The sequence below is a fragment of the Papio anubis genome, chromosome 9, assembly GCF_008728515.1.
Source record: "Papio anubis isolate 15944 chromosome 9, Panubis1.0, whole genome shotgun sequence".
NCBI lineage: Eukaryota > Metazoa > Chordata > Mammalia > Primates > Cercopithecidae > Papio > Papio anubis.
This window is the reverse complement of record NC_044984.1, coordinates 34,433,735-34,459,656: the sequence shown is the minus strand read 5'-3', so window position 1 is coordinate 34,459,656 and position 25,922 is coordinate 34,433,735. Positions and strand designations below refer to the sequence as shown.

General features: G+C 36.3%; 2 protein-coding genes across 4 annotated transcripts in view; one reads left to right on the top strand and one right to left on the bottom strand.

Moving 5' to 3' along the window:
• SLC2A13 (solute carrier family 2 member 13) overlaps window positions 1-20,977 on the top strand; it is a 351,023-nt gene extending 330,046 nt beyond the window's left edge. Inside the window, exons 8-10 of the mRNA XM_017945781.3 lie at window positions 10,719-10,840; window positions 10,966-11,118; window positions 15,770-20,977. Of these exons, the coding sequence (XP_017801270.1) occupies window positions 10,719-10,840; window positions 10,966-11,118; window positions 15,770-15,996 (502 nt within the window). The 3' untranslated portion in view covers window positions 15,997-20,977. The remainder of the gene's footprint in view (window positions 1-10,718; window positions 10,841-10,965; window positions 11,119-15,769) is intronic.
• The window catches only part of C9H12orf40 (chromosome 9 C12orf40 homolog), a 140,500-nt gene continuing 125,370 nt past the window's right edge, over window positions 10,793-25,922 (bottom strand). For 2 of the 3 annotated variants that reach the window (XR_004176040.1, XR_004176039.1), the window contains 2 exons: window positions 21,660-21,901; window positions 10,793-10,837 (listed from right to left, as the gene is read on the bottom strand). The gene's annotated coding sequence lies outside the window, so the exon portion shown is untranslated. The remainder of the gene's footprint in view (window positions 10,838-21,659; window positions 21,902-25,922) is intronic. The other variant, XR_004176041.1, reaches the window with a different exon arrangement.

Genomic DNA, 25,922 nt, shown 5'->3' with positions numbered 1-25,922 from the left:
TAAGAGAAAGAATTTCAAAGTATTTTCTTATGAATTAATAGAGTTGAAACATTTTCTTAGACCACTCAGATGCTAATGTGGACCCTCCCCAAGGCAGAGTTCAGGGCTCCTCTGAGCCAGTAGCCTGTTAACTTCACAATGACCACAGAACTTCAGGAACATAGGAGGAACTGGACAGGCAGAAGTAGGCCACATCCACATCAACATCTTCATGTCCTGGATTTTGCATACACCTATTGCATTGCTTGTTGGCTAGTTTGGTGCCAAAATGAAAGTAACCTACATTACCTAAGACTTCATTTTCACCAGTCTTCTCTCCAGACCAACCTTTGTGGTTTTGGCCCAATTTACTTTAAAATGATTATTTTAATGGCTGCTTTTTTATTGAGTTGTTGTACTTTAGTTGCATTAACTACCCTTCTACTTTGGGAGACTTTTATGGTTTCTAATTATCTATTTATGTTAATTTTGTGATAAATGAAAGGACAGAGAAAAGTACATCTTTAAGCAAATAATTTCCCATTTAGGTGATTTCCTAAGGATACACTTTAGATACCACACTGGGACAGAGGGGATGAATATTCTAATGTCCAAACTGCCAAATTTCTTTCCAAAAGGAGATTATACCAATTTATATTGTTACCAAAATTAGAGACTACCACTATCACTATAGTCTCATCACCTTTAAATGTTATCATTGTTTTCATTTGCATCTGTCCATATTCCATCCATCTATTTTCTATAATTGGGGTATATAAGGTAGCCAATATACTGATAAGGAGTTTAGATGCAATGATTTATAGATAAATAACATTTTATTCAGGACAAAAGTGGCTTTTTGCTCCAAATTTCTAATGCTTTTGAAATTTACCCATGTCTATGATTTGTCTCAATAAAGATTTTTTTTTATTAGAAAATAATGGTAATTAACAAAAGAATAGCTTTTTCTTCTTGTCTTTAAATGACAATCCTCTGCAGGAAAATTACAAAACCAAAAAAAAAAAAAAAAAAAGGCTAGACAATGGGAAATCATTCAAAGGCAAGATTTTCAACATGGTCTACACACTGCAAGCTAGGGAACCATACTTTTCTAAAATTATTCAAAATCACAGAGATGTTATTAGAGTTTAAATGCTATGTGGCCACCCTTGACATAAATTTATTTCATTTTAGATTATTAAATAGGAAATATGCCTACTGAACAACAATTAAAAGTATCTGAGAAGTAATGGGCCAAGTTTGTAACAGTAACTTTTTGTGGTTGCTTCAATGGAATGCCCAGAAGTAGAATTTTCTTATAACTTAGATTGCTTAGAGTAAATTTACATCATCCTGATTCTCTGATTGGGAATTAGGATTTTGCTTCTTTAGTTCTCCTAAGAGTGAAGGTGTCCTATCCTAGAGAGATACTCTGTGCTTTCCTAGGTACGTTTTCACCACTACCCTCAAATTGTAATTGTGTAATTATATCATAAATTTCTATCGATAAAGAATTATTAGGGTTAACTTTCTATCAATAAAGAGCTATTAGGGTTAATTTTAGAGGGATATCTATGTTTTGAGGTGATAGCTTAGGGACCTCGTCCAGAAAAATCACAGTCCTACGTCAGGAACTGGAAATAAAATCGTGCTTCACTGACACTCCTCAGTAATGAATCAGCAAGCTTGTGCAGTAAGCCCAGTAGAACAGTGGTAGATGTGTCACACAAATTGTAGTAAGCTCTCCCCTTTTCCACAATGCTGGATCTTTTATAAACTCTTTGGGAAGGGAACTAAGTTTCATACATTTATCAGTGATTAGGACTGAATATATGAAGCTGGAAGTTTTGGTTTTCACACACAGGTCATATTTCTCTTCCTCTACTCCCATATATAAGCCTGGAGCAGTCAAATTATTTCATCATAGAGAATAAAGGGGCCATACAGACAGCATGTGCTGTGTAAGACGCAAGGAATATACTACTTATGGCTAACTGTGGCAAGAACAGTTGTATATTTGCACTGCTTAAGTTCCTTTGGTTATTTCTTAGGTTTAAAACTCTTATCAATAAATGATGGAAAGGTAACATCTTAAAAGGCAGAAATAGATCTATGTATGAACTGGGTTTGGTGGGTGTTGAGTGGGCAGGGGAGCATTGTTCCACCTTCAAAGGGAGCCATTAATTTCTACATGGTATTACTAGAGGGAGTTCTGTGTGTTCCGTGATTGGAACAGGGAACTGATGATTTATTTGGTCTATATATCAGGTTTTAGCCTAGTCATTCTGCTGGTAAAGATTAGTTCTCTTGCTCTGCCAAAATGAGACATAGTTCACCTGATTGCAATGCAATTCTGCTGCTTTGTCCACTGCAGTGCCCTCTGAGCAGCTTCCCATTATTGCAATCATTTTCAGGTTTTGCTCTAGGATGTGGTGAAAAGGTGCCACATCCGAGAGCATGACTTTTTCTAATCCCAACCCACACACTGATGTCAAAGTATTTTTGTTCCTTCTCGGGAGCATTATGTTCTTCAACCAGCAGTTGCCAGGAAAGCATGAGGATATTTTGCAATAATGTTTGAAATCTGCATTTTTATTTTTTAGTTGGTATTTCTAGTGTTTGTATTTTGAAGGTCAGGTGTGATGTCACATTCTCAGTCATTAGCTATCAACGTATTGCTGAGTGTGTAACTCTGCCAAGTCAATGCCTGCAGTGCCTTCCCAAAATCAACATGAGGATGACGAGGAGCTACTCGGCCTTTTTTGCGCATGTAAACGTGCATAGCCAGATGGTAAAAAGCTTCATCAGGTCAAGCACAGAGTCCACTCTAAAATATCCTACTAACCATTGCCACAGCAGGAGCTCACCCAAGGAACTGTGATAATAATGAGAAGAGTAAATAGAAGATTGTTCAGTGAATTTTAGTTATTTCATTATTTGTAAGTATTCCTCCTTACAGGAGCCTGCCTACCTGCCTGCCTTTCTTTTTTCTTTCTTCTCTTTTTTCTTTCCTTTCTTATTTTCTTAAGATCTTCATGACTCAAAAGACTATTTCATTGTTGGGGATTATTGGTCAAGGGACATCTGATGCTGTTTTCTACTCACAATTAAACAAATGCAAATGTAAAAGCTTCATCATTCAAGGAACATTTATCTCTACATAGGGTATTATGATGGACAAATAGGTTGAGATTTAAAAAAAAAAAAAATAGAAAGTTGACTATTCTTTTGGCAAGCACTTATAAATTGCTTTCTATGTGCCAAGCAGTTATCACCTTGTTTAATCTTTGTAACAACCTATATGGACTCTTATTTTACAAGAAAATTGACACACAGAGAGGTTAAGTAACTTAGCCAAAGTTACAAAGCTGGTAAGGGATAGAACTCAGATACAGACTCACGCAGTTTGACATTAGACCCTGTGCTCTTAACCCCTGTGCCATGCTGTACTCCCTGGGATGAAATTTCAGTACAGTAGAAGAAGGAGTATATTAATATATGACCATACAGAGCACTATATGATAATGACATAAATGAGGAAAATGAAAAGGAGTTGTGAGGAAGGAGAGAATATTTCAGACAGGTGAATGGGTAGCATCCATACAGGCCTTGAGTGATGAGGTAGGAATTGATGGTAAATACTGACAGTAGATATCAGGAGTAAGAGTTTGCCTTCAGTTACAGGAAATGTCATGAGTAGGAGATACTGGGTCTAGAATGTAGGTTCAGAAAATAAGTAATTTAGTTTAGTTGGATAAAAGGATTGTGTATAGGAGTACAAGATAAGGTAGGCTGCAGCCACATTCTGCAGGCCATTTTGTAGACTGCTGGAATAAGGAGGATGGAGGTTTTTGAACAGTGAGGTGGTCAGGGTGCTTAACTTGGTGGGGTATGAGTTTGAAGAAAGGAATGTTAGGAGCAGGAAAATCAGGAAACTGTATTCATTTACTACTGCAACACACATTAATAATATAGCACTTCCCGTGTGTCCGGAATGCAGGCATTGCTTAGGTGTGTCCTTTGCTTAGGGTCTCACAAGCCTACAATCAACGCACAGACTGGAGCTATAGTTTCATCTAAGGCTCAGCTGGAGAAGGATTCACTTTTGTTAGCAGAATTCAGTAATTTGTGGTTTTGTGCTGAGGACTTCAGTTTCTTGCTTGCTGTTGGACAGAGGCTGCCCTCAGTTCCTTCCACAAATCTCCGAGCATAGGCATCCTACAACATGGCGGCTTGCTTCTCCAAAACCAGCAAGGGAATGAGAGAATTCAGCTCAACAGCATTGGAATCTTACTTACTTAATCACATATGTCCTGTCACCTTTGCCATATTCTGTTGGTCAGAAGCAAATCCAAGGTCACTCCCACACTCCAGAAAAAGGAATTACACAAGGCATGAAAAGCAGAAAACAGGAATCATCAGGGTTACTCTAGAGTGTCTCTCCCTCAGAGGCAGAGGCAAGTGATGGGACACACACTTGGAGTCTAAATTAGGGTGGTGGTAATGCAAATGGAAAAGTCAGATTCAAGAAATTATGTCTAGGAAAGATGGTTCTTGTCTATACCATGTGAAATTCTTTGTGTACATTCTCTAACATAAGCATCAAAATATCCCTTTGAGGTAGGTGCCAGGAAAATATTTATTTCACAGATGATGACACAGCTTTGAGATATTAAGCACCTAGAGGCCACATATATCCTAGCTTTACCTGGGTGTCCCAGGCTAGATCTGAACCTAGGATGTCAATGCCAAAGCTCCTAGTCTTGGCCACTCGTCTTTACTTGGACTTAAAACTATAAAGGACCTAAGAGAAGTGCATAAGAGGAAAATGAAGATAACTGCAAGATTTTTAAACCATTCCAATTTAGGGAAAGGTGGTGTTAACTAAAATAGAAATGTCATGAGGGGCACTAGTAAAGTAATACTTATGCTATGCATATACCACACGCCAGGAACTATGCTAAGCATTGAGTGTGCAGATGCTCTATGCTTATCCAGATGGGAATATTTAATGTTCCCAACAGCCCATGATACAATCCTTTCCCCGATTTCACAGATCAGGAAAAGGACCATGCCAGTACCCACTAAGCTCAAGGTTCCACAAATGCACTGGTTGGTATTTTGTTCATGACTGTTATCTCTAATGTCTGACACATACAAAGTGCTCATTATATAAGCTTCTGAATGAATATAGCTAGTAAGTGGCAGAGTCACGATTTGAGCTCAGAGCAGCCCCATGCTGCCTCTGGAGAGGTCATTTCGTTGTAGTCATACTGCATTTGAGGCATGGCAGGATCTAGATGTTCATAGCAACTCTGCTATTTTAGGTACTTAGGTACCTAAATTCTCAGTGTAACTTGGAGGAAAGTTCAAGGCCAGAATAAACTATTGAGGAGCATCCACATGGAAATTATAAAGTCCTAAAATTAGATGGGATGATTATGAGAGGGTATAGGTCTCAAAATAGAACCTTAGAGGACACCTATATTTAGAGGTTGAGAAGAGGAAGAGGCAATGTAAAAAGCAATGAATACATATAGGTCAGAGAGCTAAAATGGAAATACAGATATAAAAGCAAAGAGGGAAGAGAAGGAGGGAGAGTTGTCAGCAATATTAAGCACCACAGAGTAATCAAAGAGCATCAAGATTAAGACAAGAAACCTGAATTTGTATTTTAGGAGGACTGATGACTTTTGTGTGAACATATCCAGGAAAAAAAACCATGTAAGACTTAGCCAGCATCTGGGAGGGTGGGAGAGTTGGGCTGTAAAGAAGGAGTGTGTAGTCAGGTAGAGCTCATGAGTATAAACTTCTGGTATTTCAGGAGAGCTAGTTGTAGTAATATGAGAGGAGTTGAACATTTGAGTAGGAGAGACCTTGTGTATTGTAGACAGAAGGGAAGGCTCAAGCAGGACGAAACTAAATAGGGCAGGAAAAGAAGAGATATTGATGGAATGTGACCCCAGAAGAGGCAGGAGAATGAGATGCAAGACCACTGGTAAGAGGGGCAGTCCTCAGAAAGGGTGAAAGACATGTACCACTGGAGGGAGGAAGGAAGCCTACCTACAATGTTTTTTAAAAAACTTTTTCTTTTCTCAAATATTGAGAGAAAAATATAGAAAAGTAGAAGCTGATAGAGAAAAATTGATATTCAAAGTAATGACCCTCAATTCTTTTAAAAGAATTCCAATTGTTAAAAGATCTGTTCTTCAGATTCAAATGTATCAAGTCCTACAAAGCATCTCCAAATTCCTGGTTTTATTTTATTTTTCTCAACTGAAATTGATAAATCTTCCCAAAAAAGGAGGTAAGTTCATCTACATAGGAAACAGAAGGAAAGATTTCAGGACTACAAGATGGTAAGAAATATTTTAATTAATTGAGGCAATAGTTGACAAAAGTTTATGGAATGTCTGCTGTTAGATAAGCAGATAATTCAGTAGAGAAGACTCTAAAGGATAAAATAAGCATCATTAGGGAACCAACTGAGATAAAATAGCATTAACTTTTAATAGAGCCCAACAGCATGGTTTCGTAACACTGCTCAGTTTCTGAGAAGTGGTTGTTGAAAGTTAATAATGCCACACCGGGTTGGGAATGCAAATGGTGAAAAATGGCAGACAAAAATAGAGGAAGAATGGATTCTAGAGGCCAGTGAAGACAGTATATACTTCATTTTATTGTGTTTGCCATCATTGCACTTCACAGACATTGCATTTTGTTTTACTAACTAAAGGTTTCTGGCAGCCCTGCATCAAGCCAGTCTATTGGCACCATATTTCCAACAGTATGTGCTCATTTAGTGCCTTTATGTCACATTATTTCAGGCTTTTTCATTATTATATCTGTTATGATGATCAGTGATCTTTAATGTTACTATTGTAATCGTTGTCGGGCATCACAAACTGCACCCGTATAAGACGTCAAAGTTAATTGTAAATGTTGTGTGTGTTCTGACCACTCCACCAACCAGCCATTTCCTTTTTTGTCTCCCTCTCCTGGAGCCTCTCTATTCCCTAAGAAACTACAATTAATAACTCTACGATGGCCTCTAAATGTTCAAGTGATAGGAATAGTAGCACGACTCTCACTTTAAATCAAAAGCTAGAAATAATTGAGATTAATGAGGAAGGCATATTGAAAGCTGACACAGGCTGAAAGCTAGGCCTCTTGCACCAAATAGCCAAATTGTGACTACAAAAGAAAATTCTTAAAGGATATTAAAAGTGCTACTCCAGTGAACACACAAATGATAAGAAAGTGAAACAGGCTTTTTGCCGATATGAAGAAAGTTTGAGTGGTCTGGATAGATGATCAAACCAGCCACAACATTCCCTTAAGCACAAGTCTAATCCAGAATAAGTCTCTAATTCCATTTAATTTTATGAAGGCTGAGAGAGGGGAGGAAGCTGCAGAAGAAAAGTTTGAGGCTAGCAGAGGTTGGTTCATGAGGGTTAAGGAAAAAAGCTGTCTGTCTTCACTTCACACCTTGTTTGAAGTGAGGCAGCAAGTGTTGATGGAGAAGCTGCCTCAAGTTATCCACAACATCTACCTAAGATATCTAATAAAGGTAGTGTATTAGTCTGGTCTCACGCTGCTGTATATAACTGCCTAAGACTGGGTGGTTTATAAAGGAAAGAGGTTTAATTGACTCACAGTTCTGCAGGGCTGGGGAAGCCTGAGAAAACTTACAATCATGGAGGAAGGGGAAGCAAACATGTCCTCTTCACATGGTGGCAGGAAGGAGAAGTGCCAAGTAAAAAGGGGAAAAGCCCTTTATAAAACCATCATATCTCATGAGAACTCACTCACTGTCATGAGAACAGCATGAGGGTAACCACCCCCGATTCAATTACCTCCCACTGGGTTTCTCCCACAACATGGAGATTATGGAAACTACAATTCAACATGAGATTTGGGTGGAGACACAGCCAAGCCATATCAGGTGGCTATACCAAACAACAGATTTTTCAATGTAGATGAAACCGCCTTCTGTTGGAAGAAGACACCATCCAGCACTCTCATAGCTAGAGAGGAGAAGCCAATGCCTAGCTTCAAAGGACATGCTGGGTCTCTTGTTAGGAGATAATGCAGCTGGTGACTTTTAAGTTGAAGCCAATGCTCATTTGCTGCTCCAAAAATCCTAGAGCCCTTAAGAAGGGATAAATCTATTCAGCCTGTGCTCTATAAATGAAACAACAAAGCCTGGACGACAGCACTTATATTTACAGCATAGTTTGGTGAATATTTTAAGCCACTATGGAGACCTACTGCTCAGGAGAAAAAAAAAAAAGATTCCTTTCAAAATATTACTGCTGATTAACAAGGACACTGGTCACTCAAGGGCTCTGATGGAGATGTACAAGATGAATGTTGTTTTCATACCTGCTAACACAGCATCCATTCTGCAGCCCATGCATCAAGGAGTCACTTCAACTTTCAAGTCTTATTATTTAAAAAATGCATTTCATAGGCCATACCTGCTATAGATAGTGATTTCTCAGATGGATCTGGGCCAAGTAAAGTGAAAATGTTCTGGAAAGGATTCACTATTCTGGATGCCATTAAAAACATTTGTGATTCATGGGAGGAGGTCAAAATACCAAATGAAGAGTTTGGAAGTTTGCAAGAAGTTGATTCCAACCTTCATGGATGACTTTAAAGGGCTGAAGACTTCAGTGGAGAAAGTAACTTCAGATATAGTGAAAAACAGCAAGAGAACGATTGTAGAAGTGGAGCCTGAAGATGTGACTGAATTGCTGCAATCTCATAATAAAACTTGAACGGATAAAGGAGGAACAAAGAAAGTAGTTTCTGAGATGGAATCTACTCCTGGTGAAAGTGCTATGAACATTGTTGAAATGATATCAAAGGATTTAGAGTATCACATGAACTTAGTTGACGAAGCAGTAGCACAGTTTGAGAGGATTGACTGCAATTTTGAAAGAAGTTATCTGGGTAAAATGCTATCAAACATCAATGCATGCTACAGAGAAATATTTAGTGAAGGGAAAAATCAGTCAATTTGACAAACTTCCTTGTCTTATTTTGAGAAATTGCCACAGCCACCCCAGCCTTCAGCAACTTCTGCCCTAATCAGTCAGCAGCCCTCAACATTGAGGCAAGACCCTCCACCACAAAGATGACTCATGAAAGGTGCAGATGATCGTTAGCATTTTTTAGCAATAAAATATTTTAAAATTAAGATTTGTACATTTTTAGACAATGTTATTGAACACTTCATAGACTACACTTTCATGGGAACATAGCTTTTATATGCAGTGGGAAACCAAAAAATTTGTGTGACCCACTTTATTGCAGTGGTCTGGAACTGACCTCAGAATATCTCCAAGTTATGCCTGTATTGGCATGGTGTAAGCTGAGTAGTGAGGTAAATGAATACTGAAAAGATAATCCAAAGGCAGTTCTGGGTGTAGCACAGATTATCAGAAATGAGGAGATAAACAACGTGGTGGTTGTGATCAGAAAAGGAAGGCTCTAAGTCTGAAGTAAAATAGTTCCAAATCAAGGAAACTATAAAGTGCTCTTTCTATAGTTCTGGAGATTAAATAAGGAATTATACGGAGCATAATACCAGTGCATTATACGGAGCACAGAAAACCACACACCACATGTTTTCACTTATAAGTGGGAGCTGAACAATGAGAACACATTGACACAGAGAAGGGAACAATGCACACTAGGGCCTGTGGGGGCTGGGAGGAGGGAGAGCATCAGGATACATAGATAATGCATATGGGGCTTAATACCTAGGTGATGGGTTGATGGGTGCAGCAAACCACTGCCGCACACATTTACCTATGTAACAAACCTGCACATCCTGCGCATGTATCCTGGAACTTAAAATAATTTTTTAAAATGAGACCAATGAATTAAAAATAAATGAATGTGGCAGGGGATGAGAGGAGGTAGACTGAGCAGGCACCCAAATCCTCCAGACAGGTGGAATGTTATGATGAGTTCATAAATACTGTAACAATAAGGCTTGGATGATAAGGTTCAAAGATAGAGGTTGAAGGAGACAGGACAATACTCTAAATTGACAATAGCGGATAGGAATGTTTTTGAGTCTGGTAATATCTTCAGGTGCAATTAAGGTAAAGAATTGGAAGTTCAACTTCAGAATCGATCTAAACTGTAGGACACTTTGCTTTACTATGGATTAAGAAGGCAAGGTCATCAGGGAGTGACTGGTAGAGAAGTAAGAACACACAGCAGGAAGGGAGAGGGCTATTTGGAATCAGATAGAATCATTTGCTTCCCTCATCCACCCCATCACCCTTTACAGGTTACCCTTCTAATCCATAAAATAGTCTACAAAGTATTATCCCCATTTTATCAGATGAAAAGTATTTGGCTCTGAAATTTGAATCTTGTCCTGATTGCAAATTCCATGGTCTTTTCACTGCCACATACTGACTCTCAGTGGTACTGAAGTATTACTGCAGCTTCCAGGGACTAATTGGAAATCATGTCTAATTTATGTGAAATGGTTATAAAACAGTGTCTTTGTTTTGCTCTAGAATTATACTTAGCTCTAAAATTCCTGTGTGAGCTTGCATATCTAATACTGTATATTTAGTTCTTATTTTTTAAGAAAAACATTTTGGACTATTTTTCTTAAGACATTAAGGAATTTCCAAATATATATATATGATCATATTGAATTCTGCAACTGTAGTCTAAAACATTAATACTTACATTGCATTATTTTTCAGGTGTGAAAATGAAACCAAGTTCAAAACAGAAGACATATTTTGGGCTTACAATTTCTGCCCTACTCCATATTCCTGGACTGCACTTCTGGGCCTTATTTTATATCTTGTTTTCTTTGCACCTGGTAAACAAAGACTTTGTTATTACTGTTGCATTAATTGAATTGCCTCTTTTTGGAGTACATAAACTGTAATTTTTCAAATTTCTTACATGCTATTTTACTAAAATTTTTAATGTTTTATTTCTCAGGAATGGGACCAATGCCTTGGACTGTGAATTCTGAAATATATCCCCTTTGGGCAAGAAGTACAGGAAATGCATGTTCATCTGGAATAAACTGGATTTTCAATGTTCTGGTTTCACTAACATTTTTACACACAGCAGAATATCTTACATACTATGGTAAGATAATATTTTTTCCAACATAGTTTTGTTTTTATTTTATTACTCTATTTTTAGATATACTATAATATCATTTGTGAGTATCATTTGTGATTGAGACTATGTGGTTATATGTTGCTGTTATAAGTATCTCCATGTGGTTTTCTTGTCCTCCAAAGGCATTGGAAATGTGTCTGGAAAAGAAAAGAGGGATTCTCCTATCCTAAACAGCATTGCTTCTTGTCCTGCAGTGCTTAGGGCTGTCACCCAACCCCTCTCCCAACCCAGCTCTCTCCCCAGGTGGAAGTCTTTACACCATAGCTTTTAGTTTCACAGAAACCTAAAAAACAGAAAATGGTAAAAAGATATAGGCAGGGAGTCTAGGACCAATGAGATATCCTGTGACAGGCATAGCGTCAAGTCCAAGAGCAGAATCTGCATAGGGCTGAAAGTAGCTTCCCCAAATGCTTAACAGTATTCTGTGCTGTGGCCATGCCTTCCACTGTATCACCTGTGCTGCTCAGGCCAGTGCATGTGCATTTCATTGTCCTCTGAGACCAGCACTTACCACTTGCAAAAGTGTAAATGTGACAGACGTTTTCAAATGCAAATGTATGGAGGCCATAATTCAAAATGAAAAACAATAGTGCTTAGTGGTTGAGTCAGGAAAATACTTCGGGGAGCTACTTCGAATCCATTTGTACTAAAGTGAAAAGACTTTGCTTTTTAGAAAAAAGATTTCTGCATTGTTCACATGACTTTATAGGTTGCAGTAGGATTATTCATGATGAAGTGTGAGGTTTCATTCTAATCTCATAAGTCTCTGTGGTAGAGATGGAATGCCTGCTGCTTAGACCATTCTCCCAGAAGACCTTCTCTGATCTCCCCGCAATCTCACTTTATTCCGTGCTCTGGGCACTTATCATTCCTCTTCGCAAGAACAGGTTTGTCTGCCCCTAGCTCCCTCTACTAGACCATAAATCCCTGGAGGGCCAGGACTGTGCCTTGTTCATTGTCACATTCCCAGTTCCTCCCAAGGCATCCTGTTCACCTGGTAAGCACCACAAAGTGTTTGTCAAGTGAATAAATAAATGGATAAATTTTGTAGATGAATGATGAATATGATGAAACATTATAAAAATCTATTCCCGTCTCTTCTGAACATGCTGAATTGGTATTTGATTTTAGTTCATAGTATTTATCTAATGCTTTTATTATCTTCATAAAACTTTTCTCTCTCCTAATCACTACTTAAGGCATTTGAAATATTTATTTTTTTGGAAAGGAAATGCACTGGCATTTTAAACTGGATATATATTTAGTATATTCAGCTGGATCCCATTTGGCAATTAAAATTTTTCCATAAATTCATAAACTCATCTTCATGACATAATAAATATGAGCACAATAAATATTTCCTCGTGTTTACTGATTCTAGAGAACACTTAAATATATGAAGACCTAAATATATGCTGGCATCCTGAGAAAGCATTTTTCGTAGAAAGGCATAGACCAAATAATAAAAGTTTACATGATTATACTTTTGACAGCAAAGCTCCTTTTTCTTGAATTTATTCTGCCAGAAAACCATGAGAAAAGTGAGGCAACAGTAATGAAATTTAAATAGGGCATAAGCAGAATTCTTTCAAAAATAAACAACTAAAAGCATTTTGCCTTGCATTAAGCTTCTCTCACGTCAGAGCACTGGTCCATTTGGTCTACTACTCTCTAGTAGTAGAAAAATAGTTCGTTCAGGCTACTTTTTCCCCCTCTTTGTGTCTCATTGTAATCTACATGTTACTGGTTTATGTAAGTTATGCATTTAGATTCCTGATTTAATAAATATACATCCTAATCATGTGTTCCTCTGGAAATAGTTATATCTTCTTTGTTGCCTCCTTTTTTATTGTTTCATAAAATCTCAAAATTTGATTCCTTACTCAACCATATTGCTTACACAGGTCTGCCTTGTGCCCCCATTCAATAATGTTTATTACTAAAAAGTATCATTGCTATATCACCAATATGCCATTTTATATATGGCACATGTGGCTAAAGAGATCCCTTGGGGGGCATTATGTCAAAGCTTCTCTCTTGAGGTACTACTGAAATTCAGTCAAACATGGTCTTTGAGTCCTCAATTTGTGTAATTCAGTCAAATAGTTGTTTTAATCTAGAACTTAATGTAGGGCTCTAATAAGATTTAAATCCTTAGAATAAAGGTGAGGAATATCTACAGTGTTCACTAGTCCTGATGGACTCATTACAGACATTTTTTCTTTCCACTTTCATTCCAAGGGAGGAATAAATGAGAAACTGAGATATGTGACTGATTTGACCATGACATGGAACAGGTCACAGCCTCCCAGGTCTGCCCACACTCCTCCGCGACTTAGCCATAGGTCTAACCATTGGAACCCACACTGAGTAGGCAGTTTTGGCATTTGCATGCTTTGGATTCCTCAGATTTTATAAAATGGTCTTGTATTTTAATAGCAATTCCTTGATATTATTCAGCTTTGGGAATCCAGGTCACAAGAAAGAATCTGTAATCAACTTCAGGAATCTTCCTAACCCAACTAATGTTTTTAACTATAGGAATTTAGCACTGACAGATTTGATTTTTTACTTCTAATTATGCTACTGTTCCCAAATGGTGAAAGATAATGATAAAGATAAACTATACCATTATATTTAAAAGTCAAACTGGGTTTGCTGTTACAGATTTTGTAGTTTAGAAGCGTAGTTTAGTCTAAAATGTTTTACCATCTGTACTTATTTTTTCTTTATCTTCATCATAATTACCATCCAGTCTTTGTCCCTCCCTGCTAAAGATTCCATTTCTCTTCCTACCTCCACAGTCTTGCTTATCTGTACTCAGAACACAGGACTTCATCTCCTTTCATTTTTTTGTCAAAATTCCCCCATTCTCCAAGAGCTAGCTTATCAGTATCACCCTTTTTGTAAAGACATCCCAATTAATTAGTCACACTAATCTCTTATTCTGTATCTTAATAGCAACTCTTCCTTTCCTGGTCATTTAGTAGAATTTAACAAAATCTGGCCATCACTTTTTTGAGCAACTGATATTCAGAATTCTAATGCGCATGGTAACATACATTATTTCTCTTCTTTACAGTTGGGCAAAGCAGGAATTATTTTCCCCATTACACAGATCAGGTCTCTCTCTCAAGCATCTCTTAACTGTATCTCCTATACAGCTCCTGATTTTGGCTGTAAAATGTATAGAGTCATAAACTGCCAACACTTAAGTAGGAGCTGAGAAACCCCCTTATTTTACTTAGTGAGGTAACAGAGACCCAGAGAAGAGGTTAAATGACTATCCAGAAGTCACGTGGCCAACACTTAAACTCCCACTCCCAATCTGATATCCTTTCTCCAGCCAATTGTCACATTAATTTTTCATCTTACTTCCCCCATCTTATACACATGATGGTCTGGATTGAAAGCCTAAAATTAGACAGGGGCTCCATTTTACTTTGTTGTTTTCCACCATCAAAAGTACAAGTAGAGTTTTTTATATTCAAATTGGCAATTCAATTATGTGTGTGTGTGTGTGTGTGTGTGTGTGTGTTTGGTAGAGACCGGTTTCACCATGTTGGCTAGGCTGCTGCGGATTCAATTATTTTAAAAGTCCATCTTGGAAATGTGTAGAGAATATAAACAAGTCATACACTCATATATCTCATCCATCTAGGCTTGCTATCATGACCCTTAGAAAATAAAACTAGCAATATTAATGTGTTTCTGGCTGTGCTGCATTGACATACATAATCTTACAGCAAAACAAAATTCTCTGACTTCATGGAGTTTACATTCTAGTGGAGGGAAACAAAAAACAAACTAGTAAACATCCTAGTATGTCAGATGATGACATGTGCTATGAAAAAAAAATGGACTGTTGAGGTCCAAGAGAAGGAACAAGGAGACCAGTTAGGTCTCCTAACTGGTTGCAATAGTGCAGATGAGAGAAGATGGCCCTTAGACCACATTTATCTATGGCAGTGGTGAGAAGTGGCCATCTTCGGGTTCTATTTTGAAGGTAGAACCAACGGGATCTCCTAACAGATTGGATGTTAGGCATGAGAGTAAGGTAGAAGTTAAGGATGACTCCCAGACTTTGGACATGAGAAACTGGAACGATGGAGTTGCCATGTATTCCACTGAGGCATTCATTCTGCAATGTCATCATTATACTTGGTTCTGGAAATTACAAGATGAGTAAGAAAGAAACTTCTTCTGACCTCAAAGTGCCTCTAGTGTAATAGACAAGGCAAGCATACGTGTGTATACATAATTATAATATTTCTTGGTTATTTTAGGGGTCTCCAACAACATGCTGTGATAGCACATGGAAGAGAGTAATTCCCTCTAGTCAGGGAAGGGAGGAAAGGCTTCAAAGCTAAACTTACATCTGAGCCTGGTCTATTATTCTTGAATTTCTGAACTTGAGTTTAGAAAGATACATTGCATCATATTCACAGAGTTGGAACAACTGGAGTAAACCAGGCTCATAGTAATTTTTTGGTCCATTTCATACTGTGATTATGCATGACTGACCAGAAAAAAAAAAGTCAAAATCAAGTACTCTTTCCAACTTAAGCCTCTCCATATATATTCATATTCATGTATCTATTATTTTCTGTTGCAGGAGCTTTCTTCCTCTATGCTGGATTTGCTGCTGTGGGACTTCTTTTCATCTACGGCTGTCTTCCTGAGACCAAAGGCAAAAAATTAGAGGAAATTGAATCACTCTTTGACAACAGGCTATGTACATGTGGCACTTCAGATTCTGATGAAGGGAGATATATTGAATATATTCGGGTAAAGGGAAGTAACTATCATCTTTCTGACAATGATGCTTCTGATGTGGAATAATTTTCAGCTGCTCATATATTTATTTAAACAAACTGGGGGGAGAAGAACAGTAATCGGTAACCTCACTGCCCTGCTTCTAATCTAGTTCTTTCCATAGTCTAGTTTTGATTGACTTCATATTCTAGAATACTTGATTAGGAGGAAGATACAACCATGATGACTTTCTCCCCCCCCCAACAAGGAACAATACTTTAAAAAATATTTACAGAGATTTTAATCTAATAATTCTTAAGCAAATGTGTGTAATGCCTTCCTGAAATAGTCTAAAATGAATATTGTACCCAGTGACTTCAGTGGTATCCTTTTTTCCTAAGACCATTTATAATTATTAGTGGCAATAGAGTCAGTGCTAATCTAGCCAAATTACATATGTATAATATATTTATAAAGGATTCTGGGAGATGGTCCAAGGGTGTTCTATGTCAAAAGATGGCCTGTTGGCCCTCAGTTTTCCTACAGAGAGTAGTGGTTTATCTCTGATCAGCTGTTAACAAACTAAATTCCATTTAAGCTTTCATCAGCAAATTCCAAAGTGCCTCCTACAAGGGCACAGCTGTCCCTGTCTCCTTTGGATTCCACATTTTTGTTTCTCTCCAATTCAGATATTGGGAGTTCTTCAGAGACTGACTCTGCATAGTATCTTTTGAACATTATGCAAATATAATCTGTCAGGAGTTATTTTCATACTTCTTTTTTTGCATCAGTGATAAGGCATACATTTGCGCAGATGAGTTAGGAAGTTTTGAGAAGTACCTTTTATGGTCAGAAAGTTAACAGATTAAAGGTTTTTATGGGTTCCAAATTGGTTAGTCACTTAGGTATGCAATTATAAATGCAAAATAGTGCCAGATCTTTAACTGTATATCAGGGTCAGTTTTTGTTCATGCCCAAATCACTACACCTTCCTTATTGGCCCTGGAGTCCTACTGTTTTGTGCCTTCATTTGTGTTACATACATAGCTGCAAGCAAACCATTTTTCCCCTTTCTTTTATTCAAACAATAATTTTTGAAACAAAAATGAGGAAGGAAATCAGTGGCAGAAATAATCCTGCTGTTATTGGTGTTTGTTTAATTTAAAAAAGGGACTTTTTTCTTAACTTTTTATTAACTCTTCCTAAGGGAACTGTTACATATTATTATATAATTCTACTTGTCTTTTTTTACTTAAAGAGCATAAACTCGTTTTTATTTTGCACACTTTTCTCATTTCCCTGAGAATTTACCAGAAAAAACAAAGATACATAGATTTTTCTCTGTGTTTTTCTTATTCTTGGGTTAGTTTTTTTTTCCTTCTTGTCTAAAAATTGAGATTTCCTATTGGAACAGATAATTGTTCTAATATAGCATGTCTATAAGAAATGCAGACTTAACTATATTTCTACAATGTCTTTCCAAAGCGTTCATTGGTTTTTATGGTAATTCATCACTGAACTCTTAATTTTTGCTTTTCTATTAAGAACTATATAGTATGTACAAAATTACTTGTTCACAAAATTAGTTGCTAGTTCCAGGAAAAATATGAATGAATCTTCTGTGGCCAGTTAGGAATACATCAGTTTGATGCATTTTTAATGGCTCTAAACATCTAATAAGGTACTGTATTTGGAGAGAAAAGGTGGCTATCTCCATATTCAAAGTATTTCTGCCAGTCTTCAAGGTATTTTGTTCTTTTAACGTCTGGCTTCTTCCTATCACAGTTATCAAGCTGAGAATACAGCTGAGGAAGTTCATTCTCTAAGTCACCAGAGGTATAATATTTAAACAGTTACTTTAGTGCCCTAAAAATCCATTAACCAAAAACAAAAAAGTTTTCTCCCTTTGGTCATTTCATATAATAAAAAAATTTAATATTTTAGAGAGGTTTTTTCCTTGAATTAGGTGCTTTAACAATTGATTTCCAAGGGAATATTAGTATTGATTTTTTCCTCAGAAAAGCAGATATTATTTAATAGGGAAAAGTATTACTCTATTGATATTTCTTATCTCATAAGAAATTTCTTACCTAATATTTTGCACAGGTAAATTGAAGTGAAAAATGAGCTACTATGTGGTACAATCAAAATATAATAAGGAGAAAAAATAGACCAATAAAGTGCTCTCTAAAAATTTAGTTTTTGGACTTATCAAAATAATTGCCTCAATTATTCTCTTTATTGTATACATAGCCTTAACTATATACTTATAAACTCAGCTGGGCTGATGCACAGTAACTTTATTAAAGGAGAAACTGGACTCTTGTTACTTCCTAAAGCAGAACATGGCCTGTTCTCCCTAAGAAAACAATGTTTTCAACTTTATAACCATAAATGCACATAATAACAGGGAAAATTAGCCACAGTTCTCCTCCCCTATTCCCCTGAGCCCCTACTTTAAAGGACTATTTGTTATTTATATAGTGTTAAAGATAATATTCCATATCTTTGAAGTATAAGACAGAGAGGCACAGTATAAGATTTATAACTTTTTAGAAACAAATAATTACTTGAAAAGGAACCTTATACAATTAGGGTATTATTTTTAGATTTGGTGAACATTTATATTATATTAAAAATTAAATGTTTAAATTTTGCAGGTTTTTTTATATTAGGCACCTTTTAAGTTCCCAGCATATTTGGCTACCACTATCAACTTGGAAACATTCCATTTGAAGTATCATCAAATATATATTTTGTAGGACAATTTATATATGATGTGATTTGACCTACCATATTAAAACAGACACAGATTACATATCATGCTTTCAACCAAAATTAGAGATTTCCTTCAAAACATGCTGCAGATTTGATAGCGGTATATTATATTTTAGGAAAATGCAATGAAGAAGGTCTGAATCCCTATTGAGGCTTAGCTGGATGGCTGATCTGCATTAGACTTAAGAGGATATATCATTTCGTCTGCATATAAACACGTATGGCTGAATATGTCAAAAGGGTTTGCCGTTAATAATTTTCTTCAATGTAAACATTCCTAATAATTTTGATTGTTGCTCCTTAGTCAATCATTTCCCAAAACATAATTATTTTTAATATATATATAAGATTTAAATAGTAAATAATAAAAGGTAATGTGTACTTTTTAAGTTTTGTTCCCAGCCATATGCAGTAATTCCCTGACAGAAAATGCTATGAGAATACCGAGTGTTTTTTCATAATTTAATTTTAGCACTGAACCTGATTTTAGTACATGATAGTCTAAATATTAAGTTATTCACTCTAAAAGGGGAAATCAGTAAAAGCAAGGAATTTATGACATTTTTACTGTAATTTCAGTATCTGTAATACAGGGGAAGAATGATCAGGAAAAATATAAGCTGGCAACTTACCCTTTTGCTTTTCAACAGCAAAATAATATTGAAAATATAATAAGTCACAGATCCAGAAGTTGGTGGAAATGGGAGAATGTTTTAGAAAACACTATCCATATGTTTATCTAAGAAAATCTCAGAATTTAGTGACACTAATACGTAGTTCATAAATACTGTAATACAGTAGAGAGAGTTGGAATGTTATTTTGGTTTTATTTCATCAGCACAATTATTAAAAACAACAAAATTAATGAGATATTTTGTTATAATCAGATTTTTTTTACCATACTGCAAGTTATAAAATGTCAACTTAATACTAAGTACCTAACAACTGACTTTTATTCATTTGTTGTGACAAGTTTTTAATTACCAAATTAAGACCTTTTCAGTGTCTACGAGTAAAAGAAATAGATGATTATATCAGACCAGGAGCAGAGAATGTATAATATGTGCTTTTTAGCAAAATGTATTAAATTGTGGTTAAAATTTACAGCTCATATGTAGCTGCTGCCAATAAGAAGGCTCAGAGTTGTTCTCTGGATTAATTTTTACATCCTGTTTTCTGTCACTTTTACCAGTCTTCTTAGCCTCATGTACAATAATGTTAAGCCAATTTGATGAAATGGTTCAGGCTGTAGCAGTCTATAAACTGTTGGTACATTCAGCTCTTCTAGGTGAGCAATACTGCTACTATTTTTCTAGAAATAGCAATCATTTAAAAATGCCAAATAGCTAACTGCTACCAACTCTTTCTTGTATCTTGTCTCTTTAGAGAAGGAAATTTTTGTGTGCCAATAATCATCAAAGAGGTGTTTTATAAGGGTGTTGATGTTCAGAAGTTTTATCCCTATAATTTGCTCGTGAGCTAAAACAATATAATTTATTAAATCTTTACTTTATATGTAAAAATATAGTCTGTTGTACTTGAGTAATTTGGTCTATGGAATTTTAAATACCTTCATTTAGCAGTAATATTCACATTTTTATTTTAGACAGTTAAGTTCATGTGTTTGATTTTGTCATGTCAGCAAAAATGAGAAAAAGAAGTAGATCGTGCAGCTAATGAGTAACCAACATTTTGTAAAGTTTTAAAGTTTTAGCAAACCTAACATTATTCCATCTCATTTAAAGGTTAAAAAAGAAGAGACAACTCTAGCCAAAGTAGAAATTTATATTCTACATGTCCAAACTGTTTCCTAGCAACTTTTGGACTATATATCACTTGATGTTAAAGTATCTTTTATTTGTAATAAATGTTCAAATTTCTATTTAGAAGTTCTAATGTATACCTAGATTAATCAAATCACAGTTTTATGCTTTTAAAATATATGTATTTCAAACTGTATATTTTAATTTCTGAGTGCATGTTATATAGTATTTAATACTTCAGATGTCTTGGCAAATTCAATATAAATATTTATTCTCACAAGCGATAGATGGGATATCTCTTAAAAGTTATGACTGTGTACCATTTCCTTCAAAGTCATCCTAGCCTATGCTGTATCAAGAGTATTGTATATTTTATGGAGATTTAGTGATATACATGTAAATGTTTTTTAAGTTATTTTATTGAAGTTCAATCTTTACATAAAATTCTTTTTTTAAAAAAAGTGTCAGTGTCAGAACTGTAAATGAAAATAATCAAATAAAAGTTAAAATGATTCATTACTCATTAATTTACCTTGCACTTATTTATTTTTTCTAGTTATCTTCCTTGGATCTAGGTTAGATAGTTAAAGCATCTAGAAAGACAATCTACCTCTATATATTAATGCAGTCCTAGTCATTTTAATGATATTTCATTTCTTTTGATTATGGATAAGGTCAATCACCTTTAAAAAAATGTGATACCTAAAAATTGGTCTAAAGAATTATTCTAAATACTGAATGTAAAACTGTGAAATGCAGTGCTTAGGAACCCCTGAAGTAATAATTCTAGTTATTGTCAGAACCAGATGTTGACATGAACCATTAAGTTGAGTTGTCAAAATTTATCTTTGGTTGTTTTTCTGTAAGTGAAAATGAAAAATCGTGCTGGAAGTCCAGCTGACATTTCCTTTTGGGACTCTGTTGCTCTCCCTTGCCATTCTGCCTCAATGATAGCTATAATTAGCAAATATACACTTGTTTGATATTGGCAGTCGCTAGACAACATGTCCATAGTTAGTTGTGTGTCTTCCTGAGCCTGACTTAGAAATAGCCCGAGGAGATCTTCTGAAGACTCTAGACCTACTGTCATTCAAAGGCTTACAGTTGAGTTACATCTAACCAAGGTTCTTAATGTCAGCAGGTAAGGCAAAAATCCAAGTCAAATGACCCTTGAAAATCCCACAAATTATATATAAATTGTCCACTCACCTGAATAACGGACACCTGAATAGTGCAGAATATGTCAGTAACCGAGGGCAGAAAAAATCCTCATTTAATTGTCCAATTCTGTGGAATAAACATTGTCATCCTTTTCCAGGAACTAAAACTTGTTCAAAACATTTTTGTCATTTGCCCAAGATGACACTAGAAAGTCATACAAAACTCTTCTTTGCAGTGACTACACCAAAAATCTTCCCCTCTGTGTCCTCCTTTGGAACAGTTTTTCAGACCTAGGCAGATAGATTAAAAACAGAAAGAAATTGTGGAATCCTTGCATTATAACTTAAAAGAGTGCATATGGGGCCGGGCGCGGTGGCTCAAGCCTGTAATCCCAGCACTTTGGGGGGCCGAGACGGGCCAATCACGAGGTCAGGAGATCGAGACCATCCTGGCTAACACGGTGAAACCCCATCTCTACTAAAAAAAAATACAAAAAAACTAGCCGGGCGAGATGGTGGGCGCCTGTACTCCCAGCTACTCGGGAGGGTGAGGCAGAATGGCGTAAACCCGGGAGGTGGAGCTTGCAGTGAGCTGAGATCCGGCCACTGCACTCCAGCCTGGGCAACAGAGTGAGACTACGTCTCAAAAAAAAAAAAAAAAAAAAAAAGAGTGCATATGGCTTACAGGAACAAATCCTGAAAAATCTTCAGAGACTTTTTCAAATGTGAGGTGATATAATGCATTGTCTAAGAGATCAGACTGAATTCAAATCATCTAGATTTGAATCCCAGCTTTTCAACTTACTGCCTAGTAACCTAAATCACTGAATCACTCTTTGCCTCACTTCCATTGTCTATAAGATGAGATGCTATTACCGTCTACTTCACATGTGTGCTGTGAGGGTTATCAGTGAATCATGTAAAGCAAGTACAGCAGTAGCATATAGTAAGGGCTAGATAACTGTTAGCTTTTGTTTTAATCATCCGTATCCTATCCTTGATGCTATTAACGTCACAATGTTCAAAGCACAGGCAATTTGCATATAAAATCCTTTCCTGAGAACAACTACTAGGAACAGGAACACATTGGCTTCTTTGACATATATCCTCCCAGCTCAGCTGACCAGAATGATTTGAGCGGATCTGGCTGACTAGCCTGATGTCCTTCTTCCTTTCTCCATCTCTTTTCCATATGTGTCCTCCTGAATGGCAGTTGATGAAAAGAACCACCTTCCTATATTCTCCAGATTAACAGGATTTAATACACAATTTCTGTGATCTCGCAGTCAAGAAATAAAAATAACTTTAGAAAATCAGTAATCTCTCATTTAAAGTCTTTTCAGTGTTTTAAAAAAGTAATTTTTGAACCTGATTCAAACAAAAACAGTGACATTAACCCTTTACTAATTGGCTGTATTGAAATTAAGCTCATCTTACTATAGATGCTTTGAATGCAGTATAAAACATTGAGGCTACTTCTTTCAACCTTTAATGTTTTGTGTACTTTTCCACTCACCTCCAAAATCTAGTTTCAGATCATCAGCATGCAGTGTGGTCTTTTACACAAAAGAAAATGTTGTTATGCTTTACTTTTAGCAAATAGATGCTAAACTCACAAAGCATACATTAGAGCAGCAGTTCTCCAAGAATGGCCCTCAGACTAGTAGCCTTGGTATCACCTGAGTGTGCTACAAATGCAAATCTGCAGGCCTCGCTGACAAGCTGAATCCAATTCTCTGAGGATACAGCTCAGGAAACCATTTTCAACAACTCTGCAGGTGACTTTTCAGCACACAATAGTTTAGAAACCACTGCATAGAAGTTTGGATTCATGACTTTAAAAAGGAATCTGACATGTTCTTTTAAATGGTGAGCTCGTCTAGTGAATAATAAAATGATTGACTGGATTTACATGCAAGTTGCTCAGGGATTTGTAAAACTGTCTTATTTCCACCTCAGGGACCTTGCACAGGATGTTGCCTCTGCCTGGCATGCTTGTTGCCCTATTCTTTGTGTATCCAGTTCTTGTCATTTTCAGCTCAAAATCCTGTCTTCTCAGAGCCTGCCTTGACTCTCTGTAATGCAATTATGCCTTTCACCTGAATACATTACCAAGTCACTCTTTCATTTTCTTTAGAGTATCATTATTTGAAGATTATTACTTTTCTTATTTCTTGCCTGTTTCTCCCACTAGAACAGCAGTCCTCAAACTTTTTGGCACAAGGGACCAGTTTCATGGAAGACAATTTTTTCCACAGACCTGGGAGGTTGGGGATTGATGGGAGAATGGTGTTGGGATGAAACTGTTCCACCTCGGATCACCAGGCATTCGATTCTCATAAGGACTGCACAACCTAGATCCCTTGCATGCACGGTTCACGATAGGGTTTGTGCTCCCATAAGAGTCCACTGATCTGACAAGAGGCAGAACTCAGCTGGTAATGCTCACTTGCCCATTGCTCGCCTCCTGCTGTGTGGCTCGGTTCCTAACAGGCCACAAACCAGTACCAGTCCATGGCCTGAGCACTGAGGATTCCACACTAAAAGATACACTGCATGAAAGCATGGAACTTATTCACTACTGCCTCCCTAGCACCTCATACAGTGCCTGGCATACAGTATGTGCTCAATAAATTTTTAAAAATGAATAGGTGCATGCATCTCAAGCATTCCTGCAGCCAGCAAAGGAACAGTGGAAGGTTTTTCCCAGGCTGGAAAAGAGAAGATTAAGACAGCAACATGGCACCATGTTTCCATTAACAATAGCAAAAAAGCTTTATAGTGAAGCTCTGCATAGCATAGCTGCTTTAATCAAACAGCAAATCTGTACAGGATATGAATACATGTGTATTCACATAAACACATTTGGATGATACATTTAGATAGCTTCTTATTCTTGTTAAGTGGGAAAAATCTAATAATAAACCATTAAATATTAAGATAACAAAGTTGGGTGGAATTTGCATTTTATAATTATTCTATTTATACATTTTCTTTAAAGAATAACACATTCATTATGTGCTAGATACTTAATATACATGATTTCATTCTATCCTCACAAAAATCCTATATCCAAAACACTATTATAGTACAAAATAATTGAGTCAGGAAGCAGTCACTTACATTGAGTAGCTCAGCTTTACAAATCTGAATTAAGACCAAGCTTAGTTGGTGCCAAAGTCATTTTTAACCAGTACCTTTTATTGTTTAGTTTTTACAATGTGCTTTATAATGGAAAATTTTAGTAACTGCCTTGACCTGAAAATTGTGGTACTGTTTTCTTCCTGCAGGGTCACTGGTTATGTATTTAGGAACTAAAGCCTAACCACTGACATACTGACAACTGGATAAAAACTGACAGTATAATTTGGAGGCAAATGTCTAAGAATCAGGATTTAGTTAGGACTTTGTTTTTGGAATGTTTTGAAATATTTTTGGAACATTTACAATTATGAATTAACCCAGAGTCCTAATAAACTTCCTTGCTCTGAAGACTACTCTGTCTGAAATTAATATAGCTAGTTCAGCTTAGTTTTGATTAGTGTTAGCATGGTATATGCTAACCATCTTTTTACTTTTAATCTATGTGCCTTTATATTGAAAGTGAGCTTCTTGAAAACAACATATAGTTGAGTCTTGTTGATTGATCCATTCGGACAGTGTCTTTTACTTGGTGTATTTAGACCATCAACTTTTGAAGTGATGTCTGTCTACCATGTCTATTACCATTTTCTATTTGTTTCCCCCGTACTTTGTTCCAATTTGTCTTCCACACTTTTTCTGCCATTTTTGGTTTTAACTGAGCATTTTATGTTATTCCATTTTTGCTCCTAGTGTATCAGTTATATTTCTTTATTCACTATTTTTAGTGGTTGCCCTGGAGTTTGCAATGTACTACTAATCCAATTCCACTTTCAGAAAACACTATACCCCTTTGTGGGTAATGCAAGTGCCTTACACTATTCCTAATTCCTCCCTTCCATCCCTTATACCACTGCTGTCATTCATTGCACTTGTACATAAGCTATAATAATTGGATACATGGTGGCTGTTATTATTTTAAACTGTTATTTGTTAGATCAATTAAGAATAAGAAAAATTTATCTTCACTTATTCCATTTCTGATTTTCCATTTTTTGTGCAGATCTGAATTTCTGACCCATATCAACTGCCTTCTCTGGGAAGAACTTCTTTTAATAATTTCTTGCAAGTCAGGTGTACTGACAACAAACTCCCTCAATTTTTGTCTGAAAAAGTCCTTTATTTCACATTTACTTTTGAAGGATAATTTCTCAGGATACAGACCTTTAGA